This window comes from Suricata suricatta, chromosome X (assembly GCF_006229205.1).
Source record: "Suricata suricatta isolate VVHF042 chromosome X, meerkat_22Aug2017_6uvM2_HiC, whole genome shotgun sequence".
Lineage (NCBI taxonomy): Eukaryota > Metazoa > Chordata > Mammalia > Carnivora > Herpestidae > Suricata > Suricata suricatta.
The window spans coordinates 31,568,108-31,586,049 of record NC_043717.1 but is presented as its reverse complement, the minus strand read 5'-3'; the positions used below and the strand labels follow the sequence as shown (position 1 = coordinate 31,586,049).

Sequence of the window (17,942 nt, the reverse complement as noted above, 5' to 3'; positions counted from 1 at the left end):
AAAAGAAATTTCAGTGTGGGTTTTATCCACAGTTAGCACAGCCAAGACTTGCTTTACAGAAGTGAGTCATAAACTTTTTGTTTTCCACCAGAATCTTTTTAGGGATGCTAATTACAGATAAAATCAGACTACAGGCATCTGTTCTGATTCAATCAGGAAACAAGTGTTCCAGAGTTCTTCCCACGTGGCCCCCCTTTGATCCCCAACAGCACTATAGGGCTTTGCTTCTGGACAGCAGCATCGAGGGATGGTACAAAGGAATGCTGGGTAAAACTGCTGAAACTTTAGCACAAATCAAAGCAATAGAACTAAGTCATTTTATTCTTCACTATCACATTCAGGCAGTTTTTTTTTGTTAATAGTTTATTACCAAGTTGGTTTCCATAAAACACGCAGTGCTCTTCCCCACAAGTGCCCCTCTCCATGACCATCACCCCCCTTTCCCCTGGGACAGATACCATATGTTGTCACTCATAGGTCTAACAGGAGACCATGGGAATGGGAAAGGGGGGATAAAGAGTTGGGTAGAGGGAGTGAGACAAATCATGAGAGACTTTTGAATGCTGAGAACAAACTGAGCGCTGAAGAAGAACAGGCAGTTTTTTTAAAAACCCAGATTCACTTATGAATGTCCTTGATGAATCAGTAAATATTATTAAGTTTCAACCCTTGAGTGCACATCTCTTTAGTATTCTGTGTGATGCCATGGGACATAAGCATTATGAAATATTGTAACGGTCTTGAGGAAAAGCACCCATGCAATTCCTTGAGTTGTGTGTTGAACTAGCTGCCTTTTGCATGGTACACCAGTTTTAATTGGGGGGAAAAAAACAACAACTGACAAACTATGGTCATTAGGTCTTGGGCATTTGGCAGATATCTTGAAAATGAACTAGGTAAACCTGTCACTTCAAGGAAACTAAGTGACAGTGTTTATTGCCAAAGAAAAAATTGGAGCTTTCGAGAGAAAATTAGATTTGTGTAAAATCTGTACCTGCTTTGCAATTCTTAAAGAATTCTTAAAGAAGGGGCTAGGGAGCTCTGTGGGGTCTCTTTTTATAAGACACTAATCCGTTCATGAGGGTTCTACCCTCATGACTTCAAAACCTCCCAAGGGCCCCACCTCTTAATACCAAAATCTGGGGGTTAGGACTTCAACATATGAAGTTTGTGGGGACACATTCAGACCATAGTAGTGTTGATATTAACAAATGTGATATTTTTATTTTTATTATTTTTAAAATACTTATTTATTTTGAGAGAAAGAGAGTACACGTGACCAGGGGAGGGGCAGAGAAAGAAGGAGAGAAAGAATCCCAAGCAGGCTTCATGCTAAGTATGGAGCCAGATGCCGGACTCAATCTCATGACTTCGAGATCATGACCTGAGCTGAGATCAAGAGTTGGACACATAACCAACTGAGCCACCCAGGCACCCCAACAAATGTGATATTTTTTTAATTTTATGTAATATAATACACCATCATTGGGAAGAGCTGCAGAATTCAGTGAACTGGTGTGGGGAGCTGCCAGAAGAACAAAGATCAGCAGCCTGCAGGCAGGGAAGTGTCACTCCCCAGTTCAGCGCTGGAGATAGCCAGTCTGGGCTTTCTTATCGACCCCTCAGGCACTGTATTGAAACTGCAGTTTTGGTTTCCCCTTTATCATTTGACCCTGTTTCTTAGCAACCGACCTAGGTCAGCTGCCTTGCTTCCCGCCTTCTACCCTTTATAAGATGTGTCTATTCTCTCAATAAATGAGGCTTGATCAGAGACTTTGTCTTGCCTCCATTCTCTGTGCTCCCTGCCCTACCCCATTCTCGCCCCCTCCCTCAGGACCTGCTTTGACTGACCTGCTGGACGGGTCAAACTGGTATCTTCCAACTGACCAATGTGGAATCACAGATGGGCACAAATCTAAAGTGCAAGATAAGCATGAAGTTTAATGTAACAGTGTAGGAAAGTTCATTGATGTGGTTTTAGATTCTAAATTACAATTAATCTTTAAGGAGCTATCACTTGAGGAGTTTCAGCATAACATCAAAGAATGGCCATGAGTATTTGAAAATGCTCTTAAGATAGTCCTCCCTTTTCAACTACTTGCTTATCTGTGTGCGGCTGGATGTTCTTCATGTCCTTCAAACCAACATAGCATTGTGGAAGGAATGCAGGAGCAGCTATGAGAATGCAGCCATCTTTCATTAAGGCAGGCATCAGAGACACGTGCATAAGTATAACACAGTGCCCATTCTATCTGTTAACTTTGTCTTGGAAAATATCGGGTTTTTTTTTAAAATAAAAATACATTATTTATGGTAACCTGTGCTGGGTTTACTAGTGTTATTTTGGAATAAATAGATAAATAATTATTTCTAAGATTTCTGTTTCCATTTCTACTGTATATATGGGATACATGTACCCCACATAAACAAAAGCTCTTTGACAGCTTCGTGATTTATGAGAGTGTAAAGAGAACCTTGACCAAAGTGTTCACGAACTGCTGACTTAACAAGTTCGAGACCTTCTTTCTTTGAGGGTTTCTAGTCTCCTTCCTAATCCCTGTCTCCTTTTATCACCTAGATCCCAAGTCTGACAATTGCCAACTGGCTCTGGTTTATTTCACATAAATGTATATTCCCATCATGCTTTCCTAAGCAAAGAGTTTAGTTACTTTGATTAGATGTTTGAACTTGTGGGCATCCATGGTTTGGCTTGGCAAAGAGCCAGTTCGCTCATCTGAGTACCATATTCACAAACTGGCTCCTAGAGACACATAGCTCAATTGAAGCATCGTCTGCTGGGCTCTTCCAACTTCAGAAGGCAAGCTCACTCCTTGCAATTTGTTTGGGGCACCAACTGTTCTACTCAATATATTTTTGATAGTGGAATACAATTTTGTTATGAAAAGCCAAAGAAAAATATAAAGTATTAGAAACAATAAATCAAATAAAAAGGGGCTAATATTTATTTAGCACTTCCTCTAGGCCAAATACTCATATATTTTACTTCATCTAATTGTCCCAACTACTATGATATGGGCATTATTATTCCCCTTTTACAGATAAGGAGAGCAGGGAAATAGCTGTTATATAGCAGAGGAGAGATGAAACCCGGGCCTCAGTGGCTCCAAGTACAGTTTAACAGAGGATCGGGGTTGTGTCAAATGGTTTATGGTGGTGCTTTATGGATGTGGGGATGACACACCTCAAATAAGTCTTTATAATTGCCTCAGACCAATGATTCTCAAAGTGTGGTCCCTGGACCAGCACCATCAGCATCTCTGGGGACTTAAAAACACAGACTCTCAGGCCCCAATTCAGACCCACCCCATAAGCTTTGGGGGAAGTCAAGAAACAAATGCAAAGGGCAGCCAACTAAACTAAATCTATAAAGAGACTAAAATATGACAGAAATAAACCAGAAGTATTGTGTCCGTTAACTCAACCCCACTCTTTTCTGGGAAAGCAACTTGGTCTCCTACTCAGTGCAGCTAATAAATTCCTTATGAATTTGAACATGTGGCAGAAAAAGAATATCTGCTATGAATAATGTCCTGTGTCCTTCTAAGAAAGGAACCAGATAACCAGAAAAGCTTTTGCTTGCTAAGCATGAAGTCTTCACTATTTTTCCAATGGCTTCTTAACTCCCTGCTTGTCCCTTGAGGCCTGGAGGATGAGTGGTACAGTACAGACCTCTGAGAAACCTTCTTTGGGATTGTCTTAGATCAGATCCCCTAGAAGCAGAGCCTGAGATGGGGATTCTTGTGCGAGTAGTTTATTGAGGAGGAAGCAGTCTCAGAAGAAGGGACACAGGCTAAGCAGCAGGAGAAGCTGACCAAGGATGTGTTCTTACACGTATACTAGCCTCAGCCTGATCCCATGGGGAGCTCTGGAGCATGGGTTTCACCAGAGTTGGTCCTGCCTGGAGGGAGGGGAGACAAGTCTTTGTACACCCCCCTGTCAGCCACTCACTGCAGGCTGCTGGTGGTGGGATGAGGGTTAGAGTCTAAGCTCCCGAGCTAAATGCTTGCTCGTAGCTGAGGGTGGCACTTCAGAGAAAGGGGCAGCTGTGAGCTGTGAGCTGTCCTGACGGCAGCTGGGGGTGGTAAAAGGGATCCGGATGGGGCACCAACAGCATCTACTACATCAATATTTTTGGATCTCTGTTTATCTATATCCATGCCTGCCTCAAGTGTGAAGTCTCCTCTCTCTCCCTCGCAGAACCATAATCCTGGACCAGCCAGCTTTCTGTTCCCCACTCAGCCTAAAAGGTAAATCAAGTCAAGTGGCTACATTTGTGAGATCCCTGCCAATTTTCAGAGGGTGTTGAATACCTGTACTCTCCCTCACTATAGAATGTATTTCTATCCTAGGAACATTTTGTTGTTATTTCCTGTTTTCTTCAGCAAAATTAAAGGATAGTCTGGCTTATTTCTCAACCTCATTCCAGTTGAAAAATTCATTTGCCTAAGGATACCTGGGGGGCTCAGTCGGTTAAGTGTCCAACTGTTTGTTTTGGCTCAGGTCATGATCTCACGGTTTGTGAGGTTTGTTGTTTGTTTGTTTTTAACATTTATTCATTTTTGAGAGACAGAGTGTGAGTGGGGGAGGGGCAGAGAGAAGGAAGACACAGAATCTGAAGCAGGCACCAGGCTCTGAGCTGTCAGCACAGAGCCCAGCACAGAGCGGGGCTCAAACTCGTGAACCATGAGATCATGACCTGAGCCAAGGTCAGACCCTTAACCGACTGAGCCACCCACCCAGGTGCCCCTCGTGGTTCTGAGTTCAAGCCCTGCATTAGGCTCTGACTGCTTGGGATTTTCTCTCTCCCTCTCTCTGTCCTCTCCTGCTCATGCTCGCTCTCTCTCTCTCTCTCTCTCTCTCTCTCTCTCTCTCTCAAAAGATAAATAAATAGGGTTGCCTGGGTGGCTCAGATGGTTTAGCATCCAACTTTGGCTCAGGTCATGATCTCAGAGCTTCTGGGATCGAGCCCCACATGGGGCTCTATGCTGACAACTCATAGCCTGGAGCCTGCTTTGGATTCTGTGTCTCCCTCTCTCTCTGCCCCTCCCCTCCTCATGCTCTGTCTCTCTGTGTTTCTCAATAATAAATAAATGTTAAAAAAAAATAAAAAATAAAAAAATAAATAAGTACTCATTTGGCTAATGATTTTGCTTCCCAAGGCAGTTGTCGTGCTTGCATTGTTTGGGAATGAGTTTTACAAAAACATTAATTAAAAATTAAGACTGGTGTCATTGATATAATTCAGGCTCTATTAAAACCATAAAAAAGTTCATTCTTATTAGGAATTCCCTTCCATTTGCTCCAACCGAGATTCTTTGATCATTGATTGGCTGACAATAATTTACTGGACAATTATTAGGGATGCATTTTTTCAAAAGATTCAAGAACTACAGAGTTGATTTCAAACTCCTGCTTCAGTGATCTCTGTCACATATTTATCACACAAAGACAGACAGACACTTTCACTTCCATTGTGAAGTCATAATGAAACTGTGGCAGAAACTGAGGCAAGATACCAAAACCATCACCAAAGCATCCCTAGGTGTCTTATTTCAATCAAGTCCAAGGTCATATTGAAAACAATTCTTAATGTAAATAGTTGATGGTAGGGTCACTCCTACCAGATACTGGCCCTTTGTGTGACTTAAAATGCCTGTTCAGGCTTATGAAATGCTGAATAGTGTCCCCTCTGAGAAAACAACTTATAAAAAAGTCACTCTTTCCTCCTGGCTGTCAGGCCTGTAACTCAGTAACTGAAGTGCAAACCAGGCTTCAACCCCACTCACACCTTTCACCCGAGACCTTTGCACAGAGAGTAACTTTCATGACAGTATACGGTGTTCCTAGTTGTAGGAGTCTGACCATTGTGACTGAAGTGGTTTTCTGTTCTTTGATTTGACCTTTTATACTTGTCAGAAGATATCAAAACTCCTGAGTGGTGCCTCAACCATCTCTGTAATCTAGGCATTGATGAGAGTTTCCAAAACAGAAAAGCCCAAAGGAAGAATATATTCTGGATACCTTCTCTGTATGTATTCTTCCTTCATTTGTGTCACCCGAGGAGACTTGCCTGGAAATTTTGGCACTGGGGCCTTGCCATTTTAACTGAGGTTCTAGGGTCACTTGCTTGTGTCGTAGGTCTAACATGGCACACATGTCATCACCATGCTAATCTGGGCACATCTGCCTGGTGATTTGACAATAGTCAAATCATTCATGCACTATCCATTAGAAATATCTGATACTGGTTTACTTTTCTAACGTTCCAATAAACTTCAAGGGCGCCTGGGTGGCTCAGTCGGTTAAGCATCTGACTTCGGCTCAGGTCATGATCTCACAGCTTATGGGATCAAGCCCCACATTGGGCTCTGTGCTGACAGCTCAGAGCCTGGAGCCTGCTTCAGATTCTGTATGTCCCTCTCTCTCTGCCCCTCTCCCACCAATGCTCTGATAAGTATATAAACATTTTTTTTGAAAAGTTCCTAGAAACTTCTCATTAGGAAAAAAAAAATAATGTTGATTTCTCCTGACACGGAAATCACTGCTATGTAATTACTTCTTGTTTTACTTCCAATGTTGCAGTGAAGAAAGCCCGCAAGAAAGGAACTCTTTGGTTAGTCATATTATTAGGTGGATAGGATCTATTTTGTACAGCAGAGACCCGAGGATTATTGCTGGAGTTTTTGTTATTCTTTGTTGACATGGTAGTTACATAGGAAAGGTGAAGAGGGAGTTAAGTGTAAAACAAAACAGGAGGTTAAAAAAAACAGCTTTGGAAAAATTAAAGCTAAATCAACCTTCCCTGTTTTCATTATTCCTAATAGTATAAATTATGTCTTCTGAAGATGAAACGGTAAGAAAGCAAATAAATTCCTATAGGTTTGGGTTGAGAAAGATGTTACATTGTATGCACACACCAAAAAAGAATGCTTTGGGGCTCTTTGAGGTAAAGTGACTACATTTTGACAAAATGATTAGAAATTCTGATTGAGGGAAGAAAATTATACCTTCTGTGTGGTTCAGAGAGTAGTCAGTAAAGAGAAGAGAGGTCATTACCATGGGCAACCCTTCAGAGAGAGGAAGGATACTCAGGATTATGGCCTTTGTATGTAGGAAGCTTGAGGGAGAGCCTCCACAATCCACAGGGCACCTTTGGGTTAAATTGTTCCTATGCTCTCTGCTGAAGGAGGAAGGTCATTAAACTCTGCTCTTTCTTTCTTAAGTGTTCCCAAGAAATTACCATAGACAAGAAAGTCAACTTTGACATTTATTAGAAAATTTGAATTTCTCTTGTAACATTACCAAGCTTTTCTTCCCCTAAAAAATGTTTCATTGCCTCTTCATTGCACATCTAATTTCTGATTCATCTCTTATTCATTTAAGTCATAGCTCTCTGCTGAGGAGTATCTGTCAACCAGCCTGGAAACATTATTCTAATAGTAGAGGTGGAATGTAAAGATAGTTACTTTTTTTTAATCTTCTGCAAAATACATAATTTTGTTACACTTCCATTTATGTTATTTCACATTTTAACTAAAATTGTTCAATTAGTATCATGATAATTGGACAATACAAATTTTGGCCACCCACAAAAGCATGTAGCTCTAATTACATTATACTAATCCAGTAATGCAAACTTTTATGATCTTGAACAGTAGTTGGGGAGAAAAGAATGGACTAGGATGTGGCAAGCAGTGGGTTTATAGACATTTCCAGTGTACGGTGTGAGCAGATGTATGATAAGCAGAAACATGAAAAAAATTAAATCACTCCTGCTGTAAAATCTGAACCTACAAAAATACCACTCTCTAATGGATCTTATATTCCTAGCTAGGTTTCCATGGTTTTACCATTTCTTCACAAAGGCTTCTTTAGGCTTTTGACATTATTTGTTACAGAGAAGAGATGTGTTTTCTTGAGAAATCCTCCTCCCCACAAATGCCTGGGAAAAAAGAAACTCCAGAGTTTGGGCTCTGGTATAGCTGTTTTCTGAGAATTTCATCATTTGCCTCCACAAGTGAATGTCCATCTGCTTCATTTGCCTGAAAACTGTGCTATATCAGCAAGATTGATCATTTGGCTTCCTTGTTGGTCCTGAGGGACCTGAACACAGCCCACAAATCTACCAGCGGCTGACTGCCTGGTAAATGTTTACTTCTAAATTAGCACGGGTGATAATTTATTAACATAATAAGCATAGATTACATTTAATGGCTTAGACATTATGCATTATGAACATAGTATTTTATATTTAGATGAAGCAAATGTATATGGCTGTTAATATGATACCCAAATGTAACTCAGCAATTGTGAATAGAGAGTTTAAACCAAGTCAAGCCGTGTATTATAGTGCACTGACCCTTAAATGAAGGCCTTCAGGAAGGTTTCACGATGGCAAAGCAGTATCATATCATTTACTATACTATGTATCAGGATTTATTTCTTAGATTCTCTTCTCCTTCCTCCATATAAACTGACTCATTCAGTTCCTGAGTTGACAAACGTCACTGCATCAAAATTTTGGTTTCTGTAGCTGAGGTGAATAATCTGTCAGCAGGGACACCATGACCGCCTGGGGATGACACAACAAAGAGAAAGAAAGAAATGAGCAAACATTAGCAAGAGTCTGTTCAGGGACCTAGGGAAGACGAACTAGATTGCAGCTTTGAAGACCTGTGGTTAAAATGTGTTTTCCCAAGGAAATGATAAAGGGACAGTTCTGAATGAATATTTATTTTTATTAGGATAGAGGAAGGTCAGGAGGGACCAATCTGACCCAAATATATGCACAAACACTGTGTTTAACCAGGCATCATTCTAGTACTAGTGGGTAAGAGAGTCGACATGAGACACCGTGGTGGCAGCCATGATTAGATTTTCCAGTCATAAGTGAAGCCTAAATATTGACTGGTTTTAGAGCAATATAATCCCTCTCATCCCAGTTTACACTCTGGTTTGGTCACTTGTAACCTAGAGAAGTTTAGAATCAATCAGATGTAGAGTACTAAAAGTAAATCGTTTGGGCTAACAAATAATGGCTGTCTGAATCCAGGTCCTCATAAAGGAATATTTATAACCAAGAGTATAGCTTTTCATTAAGCCGTCACCCACAAATATTAATTTTCACTTAATACTCTCCCCAACTTCCATAATAATGACCATAGTAACAATATCAGAAACTACCAGGACAACTGCTTATCAAGTGCTTACTCTGTACGAGACGAAGGGCCTTATCATGTGTTAGTCAGTAAGAAATATTTGCCAGGCACTGTGCTAGGTATTGCTAGGTGAGTTAGAAATGTCAATGTATTATCTCACTTAATGCCACAGTCTTCTAAGGTAGCTTCTGTTATTATCATTTATAGATGGGAAAATCAATCCTGGAGACAACTGGGTTTGGACCCAGGTTTCTCTGACCCTACTCTTAGAAGGTAGTTTTATTGTCTTATAGGTACTTACTATCTCCTGTTGACCATACTGTCCATGTGTCCATAGCCTATACCAGAAGTGCAAGCCTTACATTTCAAAGGTATTCATTGAGCAGTTACCATGTGGTGGGCTCTGTACTGAGTACTTCATGTCAGCATCATCCAATTTATGATCTTACCCTACTGCATGAGGTGGTTAGAGATACAAAACACAAATGAGGAAAGTGTAGGTTTTTCCTGAGTGATGGTAATAGGGGATGGACCTGCACCTGCCTATTGCTAAAACCTTGACCACTATGGTCAGATGACTCTTACCTCATTTAATCCTCGCAAGCTTATGAAATTGTTTCTCTTTTTATCTCCCATTTTCATATGAATAAATTGGACTTAGAGAAGTTATGGTACTTGTCCAAGATCACACAGAAGGCCAGAATTTTAACTTGATTTCCAAAGTCTGTGTTCTAGAAGCAATATTCTGTATTGCCTTTAGTCTACAAAAATGTGTTGAGCACATATTTAGGCTGTCAGGCACCATTCTAGGTAGAATGAAGAACAGTATAGATAAGAAAAATGCTCTTATGAAGAAGTTTCATTAGGGAGACAGGTAACAAACAAATAAGAAAATAGTAAGTACTGATAAATGTCATTAGAAAATAAAATAAAACATGGGATAAAAGAGGCTGGAGAACTTCATACAAGTGGGTGACCAGGGAGAGCCTTGTAAAAGGAATGACATTTGAGATATGAATGACAAGAAGAAACTAGGAAAGCCAGACTCTGGGATAAAAACCTCTTCCAGGTCAAATATTTTAAGCTCTTCTATGGCTTTCTAGGATCATGTCTCAGGTTTTGTTTTACTGTTAATGGTCACTGCTCATGTCCAATTTCTTTTCAAATGTAAATGCTTAGAAAGTCAACATGGAGTAGAGTTGCCGGATTTGGTCAAATAAACAAACAAACAAACACAGACCATTCAATTGGCATTTCAGAAAACAACATTTTTTAAAAGTGTAAGTATGTGCCAAATATTGCACGAGATATACCCATACTAAAAAGTTATTTGTTGTTTATCTAAAATTCCAATGTAACTGGGCATCATGTATTTGATCAGGCACCCCGAACGTGGAGAGAAATAAAGGGCTAACATACTGTCAGCTACATTTGCAAGGGTGTTGTGCATCTAAGGACTGTCCTGATGGTAGTGCTTTGAAGCTTCAACTCTGTTGCCCGGTCCCTTTAGGGTACTTTAGCTCCATAGTGAAAACTGTAGTCAAAAGAAGACAGCTACCCGACTTTTTATGAGTCCTACAGCCTTACTAATTATTGAAAAATACAACAGCTTTGTGGGGAGGAGAGGGTCTATTTAAAAACCAAAACAAAAAGATTCAAAGGCCTCTGCACTATGGAAAGAATGATGTGATTACTAGAGTGTTCTGCACAGCATGGCTGGAAATCACCCAGCATGGGTGCCTTGAAAAGGTCCTCTAAGTAATGGCTGAAAGAGTACGCATTTGCTTTAAAAATGCCCTGTGCTTTTAGGACAAGCCTGCCATCAGTCATTGTGGGCATGTTAGAACTTGAGGCTAGATTGTATTTTTCCTCTCTTTGTCCAACCTGATTTTAAATGAAATTGTGTGTAGAAGTCATTCTCTAGACAGTAGTCCTGTCCAGCGGAATGTTCTGCAGTGATGGAAATGTTCCTTATCTGTGCTGTCAAATACAGATAGCGTAGCCACCAGCGCTGTGCGGCTATTGAGCACTTAAAATGTGATTAGTATGTCTGAGGAATTGACCCTTACATTGTATTATATTTTTATTTTTATTTTTATTTATTTTTTAAGTTTATTAATTTATTTTGAGAGACACAGAGAGAACACAAGTAAGAGAGAGAGAGAATCCCAAGCAGGCTCTGTGCAGTCAGGATGCAGAGCCTGATGTGGGGGCTTGAACTCACAAAAAATGAGCTCATGACCTGAGCAGAAAAAGAGAGAGAGAGAGAGAGAGAGAGAGAGAGAGAGAGAATCTTAAGCAGGCTCCGTGCTAAGCATAGAGCCCAACATGGGGCTCAATCCCACAACTGTGGGATCATGACCTAAGCTAAAATTAAGTCTGATGCTCAACTCACTGAGTCCCCCCAGTACCCTCATTGTATTATATTGTAACTGGTTTAAATTTAAATTGGCATAGTCACCTGTGCCTAGTGGCTACTGCTTTAGATAGGGAACTTCTAGAAGAAAACTAGTATTGTGCCTTTAGAACACCCCAGAGAAGGGGCGCCTGGGTGACTCAGTTGGTTGAGCATCCGGCTTCAGCTCAGGTCATGATCTCATGGTTCATGGGTTCAAGCCCCGCGTCGGGCTCTGTGCTGCCAGCTAGCTCAGAGCCTGGAGTCTGCTTCGGATTCTGTGTCTGCCTCTCTCTCTGACCCTCCCCTGATCGCACTGTCTCTCTCTGTCTCTCAAAAATAAATAAACATTAAGTTTTTTTAAAAAAGTAAGACTATGTAAAGAATATAAAGTATGCGGTAGATAAAGAATGCAGCCAGGGTGCAGATCTCCTCACTCCCAGGTGACTATTCTTTCTTATTTTAGATGCTCTGCTTTCATTTTAACATGACTATGCCTCTTGTTTGCTGTAAAATATATTTGTCCCTAATGATGGTGGGCACCTCAGGAAGGTGGGCTATGGAGGCTGATAGCACTTAGATGGATGGAAGATAGGTGGGCACAAGATTTCACTTTGTGTGTGTGTGTGTGTGTGTGTGTGTGTGCATGCGCGCGCTCTTATAAGCATTTCAACCATGTGAATACAGATGCATTTCATTTTTTTAAGTAAATTCAATTTAGGCAAGGGAGTGACATGATCTTTATTTAGTTTTAAATAATAACTGTAGGGGCGCGTGGGTGGCTCAGTCAGTTGGGTGTCTGACATCGGCTCAGGTCATAATAGCACAGTTCATGGGTTCGAGCCCCATGTCAGGCTCTGAGCTGTCAGCTCAGAGCCTGGAGCCTGCTTTGGATTCTGTGTCTCCCTTTCTCTTTACCCTCCCCTGCTCGTGTTCTGTCTCTCAATCTCTTTCAAAAACAAATAAACATTTAAAAAAATTTTTAAAAGCTGTAAACTCAATTTCAAGATGCAGTTTAATAGACTCTTCAAAAATACAGATGTGCAGAGCATCTCCATAAATTATATTTTAGAAACCTTTCTTTTAGTTTTTTCTTCCCACTGAATTTGTACAGAGGTCATGTTTTAAAAATTTTTTTTGTTTTTTATTTATTTTTGAGAGACAGAGAGAGACAGTGTGATCAGAGGATCAGAGAGAGAGGGAAACACAGAATCTGAAGCAGGCTCCAGGCTCTGAGCTAGCTGTCAACACAGAGCCCGACACAGGGCTCGAACCCACAAACCAGGAGACCATGACCTGAACCAAAGTCGGTCACTTAACTGACTGAGCCACCCAGGCACCCCCAGAGGTCATATTTTTAACAGATTTCGGTTGATTTATCTTTGTGACTTCAATCATCTTCTGAGAAAGCCTAAAGCTTGAAATCACATTTCTTGCCATGTCTCTCCCTGGCGTGTATGGTTGGAGAGCTCACATTTGCTTTTGTGTAGATCTTCGTTCCTCAGAATGTGGGCCACGGGACAGTAGCATGTGCATGACCTTGGTGCTTGGAGGAAATGCTGAATTTTGGGCCCCATCCCGGGCTGGCTGAGTCTGAATTTGCACTTTAACGAGATCTCTAGGTGATTGAAATAGATATTAAAGCTTTAAAAGCACTGGTCTAGATAACCTAGCAAATCAGGTGGCAAGCTGGAAGGCAGAGTAAAAAAAAATCCTCCCTCTTATTAGGTGTGACCAGCTTAGGCCTGGTATATAACTCTCCATTGCAGACGGGGTCGTAATTGGCTTTTAAGCAGGCACAGTGGAGCTTGAATCTCTGCTGGTCACCATATTCGGTCAACAATGAGGACAATGTTGATGATAATAATTATAATAGTATTGACAGTGTATTAGATACCATACTAAACGCTTTACAGGTATTATTTTAATGCTCACAATGACTTTGTCTCTTCCTATTTATAGATCAAATAAGAAATTACCAGATAGTCTTTTCCAGCCTGTTTTTCTCTACTCTAGAGGGTAAAAGCTAAAACCTGCCTTTCCCAGAAGCTAAGGTGCAGGCACGCCACCCAACTGTATCTCCTCAAGTCTTGGGCCCTTACGGGTACCAAGTGCAGGGGAAGCCGTCCTCTGGGACATTGGATCTTCTGGTCTGTAGGCAACTGGGGGTATCTCGTTCAGCTGCGGCATCTATAATGGTGTGTCTGGCTTTTTGTTTCAGGGGCCTTAGGTGCCCTGCTTTGGGGTGCTGTGTCAGTGGTATTTAGCTACTAAAGAACCAAATGTTGTTGGGTGATTGTCCTGCCTGTGTTGTTTCTGAATATGTTGTATCCGAGGATGATTCCCTGTGCCTTCTTTCCCCAGAGATTGTGGGCACTGCTAAATGCCTTTTAATAAATTCCTGTATTATCTTTTTATCTTTCCACGAGTAGACTCCATTTGCCAGTGAGACCCAAGCTGATATAGTAATTGAGATCTGTTAAATCGCTAAAAACTAAAAAGTGGTACTAAATCATGGCTGTTGGATGTTGGGTTTTCAAGAGAAGAGGGTGATGCTTGGAGTATTGTGATGTAGAGGTGTGAGGTCGATATTCCTAGAATAGCAGTGACGGAGATGAAGCTTTTGTTAAAGGGACCAGTATTTTTTAAGATTAGTTTTGCTGCAATTCTAGAAATGTGCAATACCGAAAACAAATATGCCCATGTGGCCAAGTCAAGTAGAGAACCAAAACAATTATCTGGTAACTCATGAAAGGAAGAAAGAGAAGAGGAAGGAAGGAAGGTTTTTTTGTTTGTTTGTTTGTTTTTGAATACCCATTTTGTCCCAGGGATTGAATTAGAGTCTTCGGTAAACATTAGCAAGGGGGTTGTAAAATAAGCATTACACAGGATAATGGTCGGCAGCCAATGATGGCTGGTGTTCAGGCTGATCAAAAGCAGTCAGATTTTTACTAAAATAGGTCTATGTGGAAGGAGATCAATTGTACACCATTAAAAATACAATATAAATGCTAATAAGCCATAATGATCTATTATGAACTTCCTGGGGAAAAAAAATAGATGCCATATGAGCAAGTCAGGTAGGTGGTTGCTAATGACTTACCAAAAGGCATGAATGAACAAATTAGGGCCACACAGAGACCCCCCTTCTTAGCTTCTGCTCCCCATTTCTTGCTTACCATGATTGTCCACTTCCTGTTTTCAGCCTCTGGGAATACTAGTGATCGTGGAGAATAAAACACTTCATCATCCACTTCTTCTGGCTTTCTGGGCAAGCAGTGTAAAAATGTCCAGTCGGAAGCAGCAACTTTAGCAGTCTAAAGAAGAGATGGGATAAGACCATATTTTGACGTTTATATGTGGCTATCAAATTTTTCTTCTTCATTATTTATTTAAAAATTTTTAATGTTTTTTATTTGTTTTTGAGAGACAGAGAGAGACAGTACGAGCAGGGGAGGGTCAGAGAGAGAGGGAGACACAGAATATGAAGCAGGCTCCAGGCTCTGAGCTAGCTGTCAGCACAGAGCCCAACACGGGGCTCGAACCCACAAACCGTGAGATCATGACCTGAGCTGAAGCCAGACGCTTAACTGACTGAGCCACACAGGTGCCCCTATTTATTTATTTTAAAGTTTATTTATTTATTTTGAGAGACGGAGAGAGAACGTGAGTGGGGGAGGGGCAGAGAGCACGGGAGAGAGAGAGAATCCCAAGCAGGCTCCACACTGCCAGTGCAGAGCTCAGTGTGGGGCTGGAACTCAGGGACCATGAGATCATCACCTGAGCCAAAAATCAAGACTCAGACACTTAACCAACTGAGCCACTCAGGTGCCTTGTCTTCTTCAGTATTTAGATATACGTATGGCATCGAGTCAGAGACCAAATGCAAAGGCAGAGACAAAGGAGCAGAGTGATGGGTTAACCTCAAGGCACAGAAGGGAAATGTAAATGGTACGTTCATCATAGGGAATTTTATAGTCATTTTCTTTGATTTGGAAGATCATCACTTCAAATTAAACCACTCAGCTTTATGGCTCTCTGTCTAGAGGGGCGGTGGACATTTCAGAAAAGAGCTCTGTTTGTACAGTATGTGGTTGATAGCGAAAGTCACCCATTATACCCTAATATATTTTAAAGTCACCCATTTTGGGATCGTGTTTTATTTTGAGCTTATCTCCAAGTTATGGTTTTTAGCATTTGAAGCATACTTCATCACTAGTTAAAACACTTTTGGAAAAGAGTGCTGAAATAGGAGTGCATGAAGCATGATTATAGGTACTGTGCACTAGATGTTTCCTTCTTAATGCAAAAGTCTTAACAGTTTCCATTTTCTCCAGCCATTAATTCCTGAAAGCTGCATTTTCCCATGCATTTCCACCTGCAGATTCAAAAGTGCATTCCCTCATAATTTCTTACCTCAAAATTACTGCCTGTATACTAAAATTTTGTTTTATTTCCTCTGCTTATTCTAGGTTCAGAGCCTTCTGAGTTTCTATAATAAAGGCAGAGGAACGTGGAAAAGGAATAACATTTGAACCAGCCATACATCAGCGGGATGAATGCTCTTCAAGTCTGCAGGCCCCCAACGCCACAAAAACGCCTGAGGCTGGCCAAGGCAGTGCCAGGTAAATCACAAGGAATTTAAAATTCCTCCATGAACCTGTTTGCTACATATATGACAAGGGATTCGCCATAATACATAAATAATTCCTATAACCAATAATAAAATGGTAAAAAATAGGAAGCAGGCAGAGGATATGGTAGCAGTTTGTAGAAAAACACAAGGAAATGGCCAATAAACATGAAAAGATGTTTAGCCTCATTAGAATCAGAGAAATGCAAAATTCTCAAAGCATGAGATATGGATTGTAAAAATGAAAAATGTATATAAAACTAAGAATGGAAAGAGTGCAGAGAGAATATAAATCATTGCTTTTTTTTTGCATGGCTATTCAGCAGCATTTATCACATTTTTAAAAGTATATAGCACTTTACCCAGAAATTCTTTTTCCGGGGATCTATCCTCCAATAATACTTGCACAAAGAAAGCTGCATAAGGATATTCATTACAGTATTGTTTGTAATTGGGATAATTGGAAATAGCCTAATTTATCAACATAAATCATGGTCCACTCACACCTTGGAATTTTATGCAACCACTAAAAAGAATGAAAAATATTTAAATAAGTGTACACGAAAATCTAAATTTTGTTAAGTGGAAAAAGTAAGAATAATATGTCTAATATGCCATTTATGAGAAGTCAGTAGGGGTGTGTATGCTTGTGTGTGTGTGTAGGCATATATAAATATACAGGAAAATAATTTTTTAAAAAATTTAAAAAGCCTGGATGGCTCAGTTGGTTAAGCATCTGACTTTTTATTTTTGAAGGAGAGAGAGAGAGAGAGAAAGAGTGTGAACAGTTGAGGGGCAGAGAGAGAGGGAGACACAGAATCTGAAGCAGGCTCTAGGCTCTGAGCTGTCAGCACAGAGCCCGATTCGGGGCTCAAACCCATGAACATGAGATCATGACCTGAGCCAGAGTCTGACACTTAACCAACTGAGCCACCCAGGTGTCCCTTAAGCATTTGACTCTTGGTCTCAGGGTTGTGAGTTTAAGCCCCCCCACTGGGCCCTGCTCTGGGTGTGGAGCCTACTTAAAAAAAAAGTTTTTTTTTAAATACACAGAAAAGGTCTGCAAGAGGTACATGAAATTGTTAAACAGTAGCTACCTCTGGAAATAGTCACTTAAAGGGATAAAGGAAAGACATTTTCCCTTTTTATTTTCCAAACTTCTTTCTATTGACATGGATAAATATATATTTACATATTGCTTTATCAATAAAATACCTATTGCAATTGCTCAATCACTTTCTCCAAAACAGACTACTTGCTCTGCTGACAAAAATCCCAATGTCCACTTGCCCTGTAGAGGATTCCTCCAGAACAGTGTTTCTCAAAGCGTGACCCTGGGAGCCGCAGCATCTGGGAACTTGGTACAGATGCCAGCTCTTGGGTCCTAACGCTGACCTACTAATTCAGAACCCCTTGGGGACTGGGGTCCTGCTCTCTCTATAGTAACAGCTGTAGGCAATTCGGAGGCATGTTCAGAACTGAGAAGCCTTGCTTCAGATATTAATGAAAAGCATCAGATTAGATAGGATTCCCCTGGGAATGGCCTGGAAGCAGTAAGCAAAACCAGACTGCACTTGAGAGTCCTTAACAACAGGCAAGGACTAGCCTGAAGGACATAACGATGCAGCATCTCTTAGAGGAGAAATCAGAAGAAACTGCATGCGACAAGAAGTAACATTTTCCCTAGAGAAAATGCCTCCGTGCCTCCATTGCTGTGAGAGGGAAAAGCTCGCTT

The 17,942-nt window shown here is 40.8% G+C and overlaps 1 protein-coding gene across 1 annotated transcript in view; it reads right to left on the bottom strand.

Annotated features, from left to right (window-relative positions):
- Positions 1–7,275: 7,275 nt before the first annotated feature.
- Positions 7,276–17,942, bottom strand: part of OTC (ornithine carbamoyltransferase) — a 59,121-nt gene continuing 48,454 nt past the window's right edge. Inside the window, exons 9-10 of the mRNA XM_029929447.1 lie at positions 14,754–14,891; positions 7,276–8,593 (exon numbers count right to left, since the gene is read on the bottom strand). Of these exons, the coding sequence (XP_029785307.1) occupies positions 8,534–8,593; positions 14,754–14,891 (198 nt within the window). The 3' untranslated portion in view covers positions 7,276–8,533. The remainder of the gene's footprint in view (positions 8,594–14,753; positions 14,892–17,942) is intronic.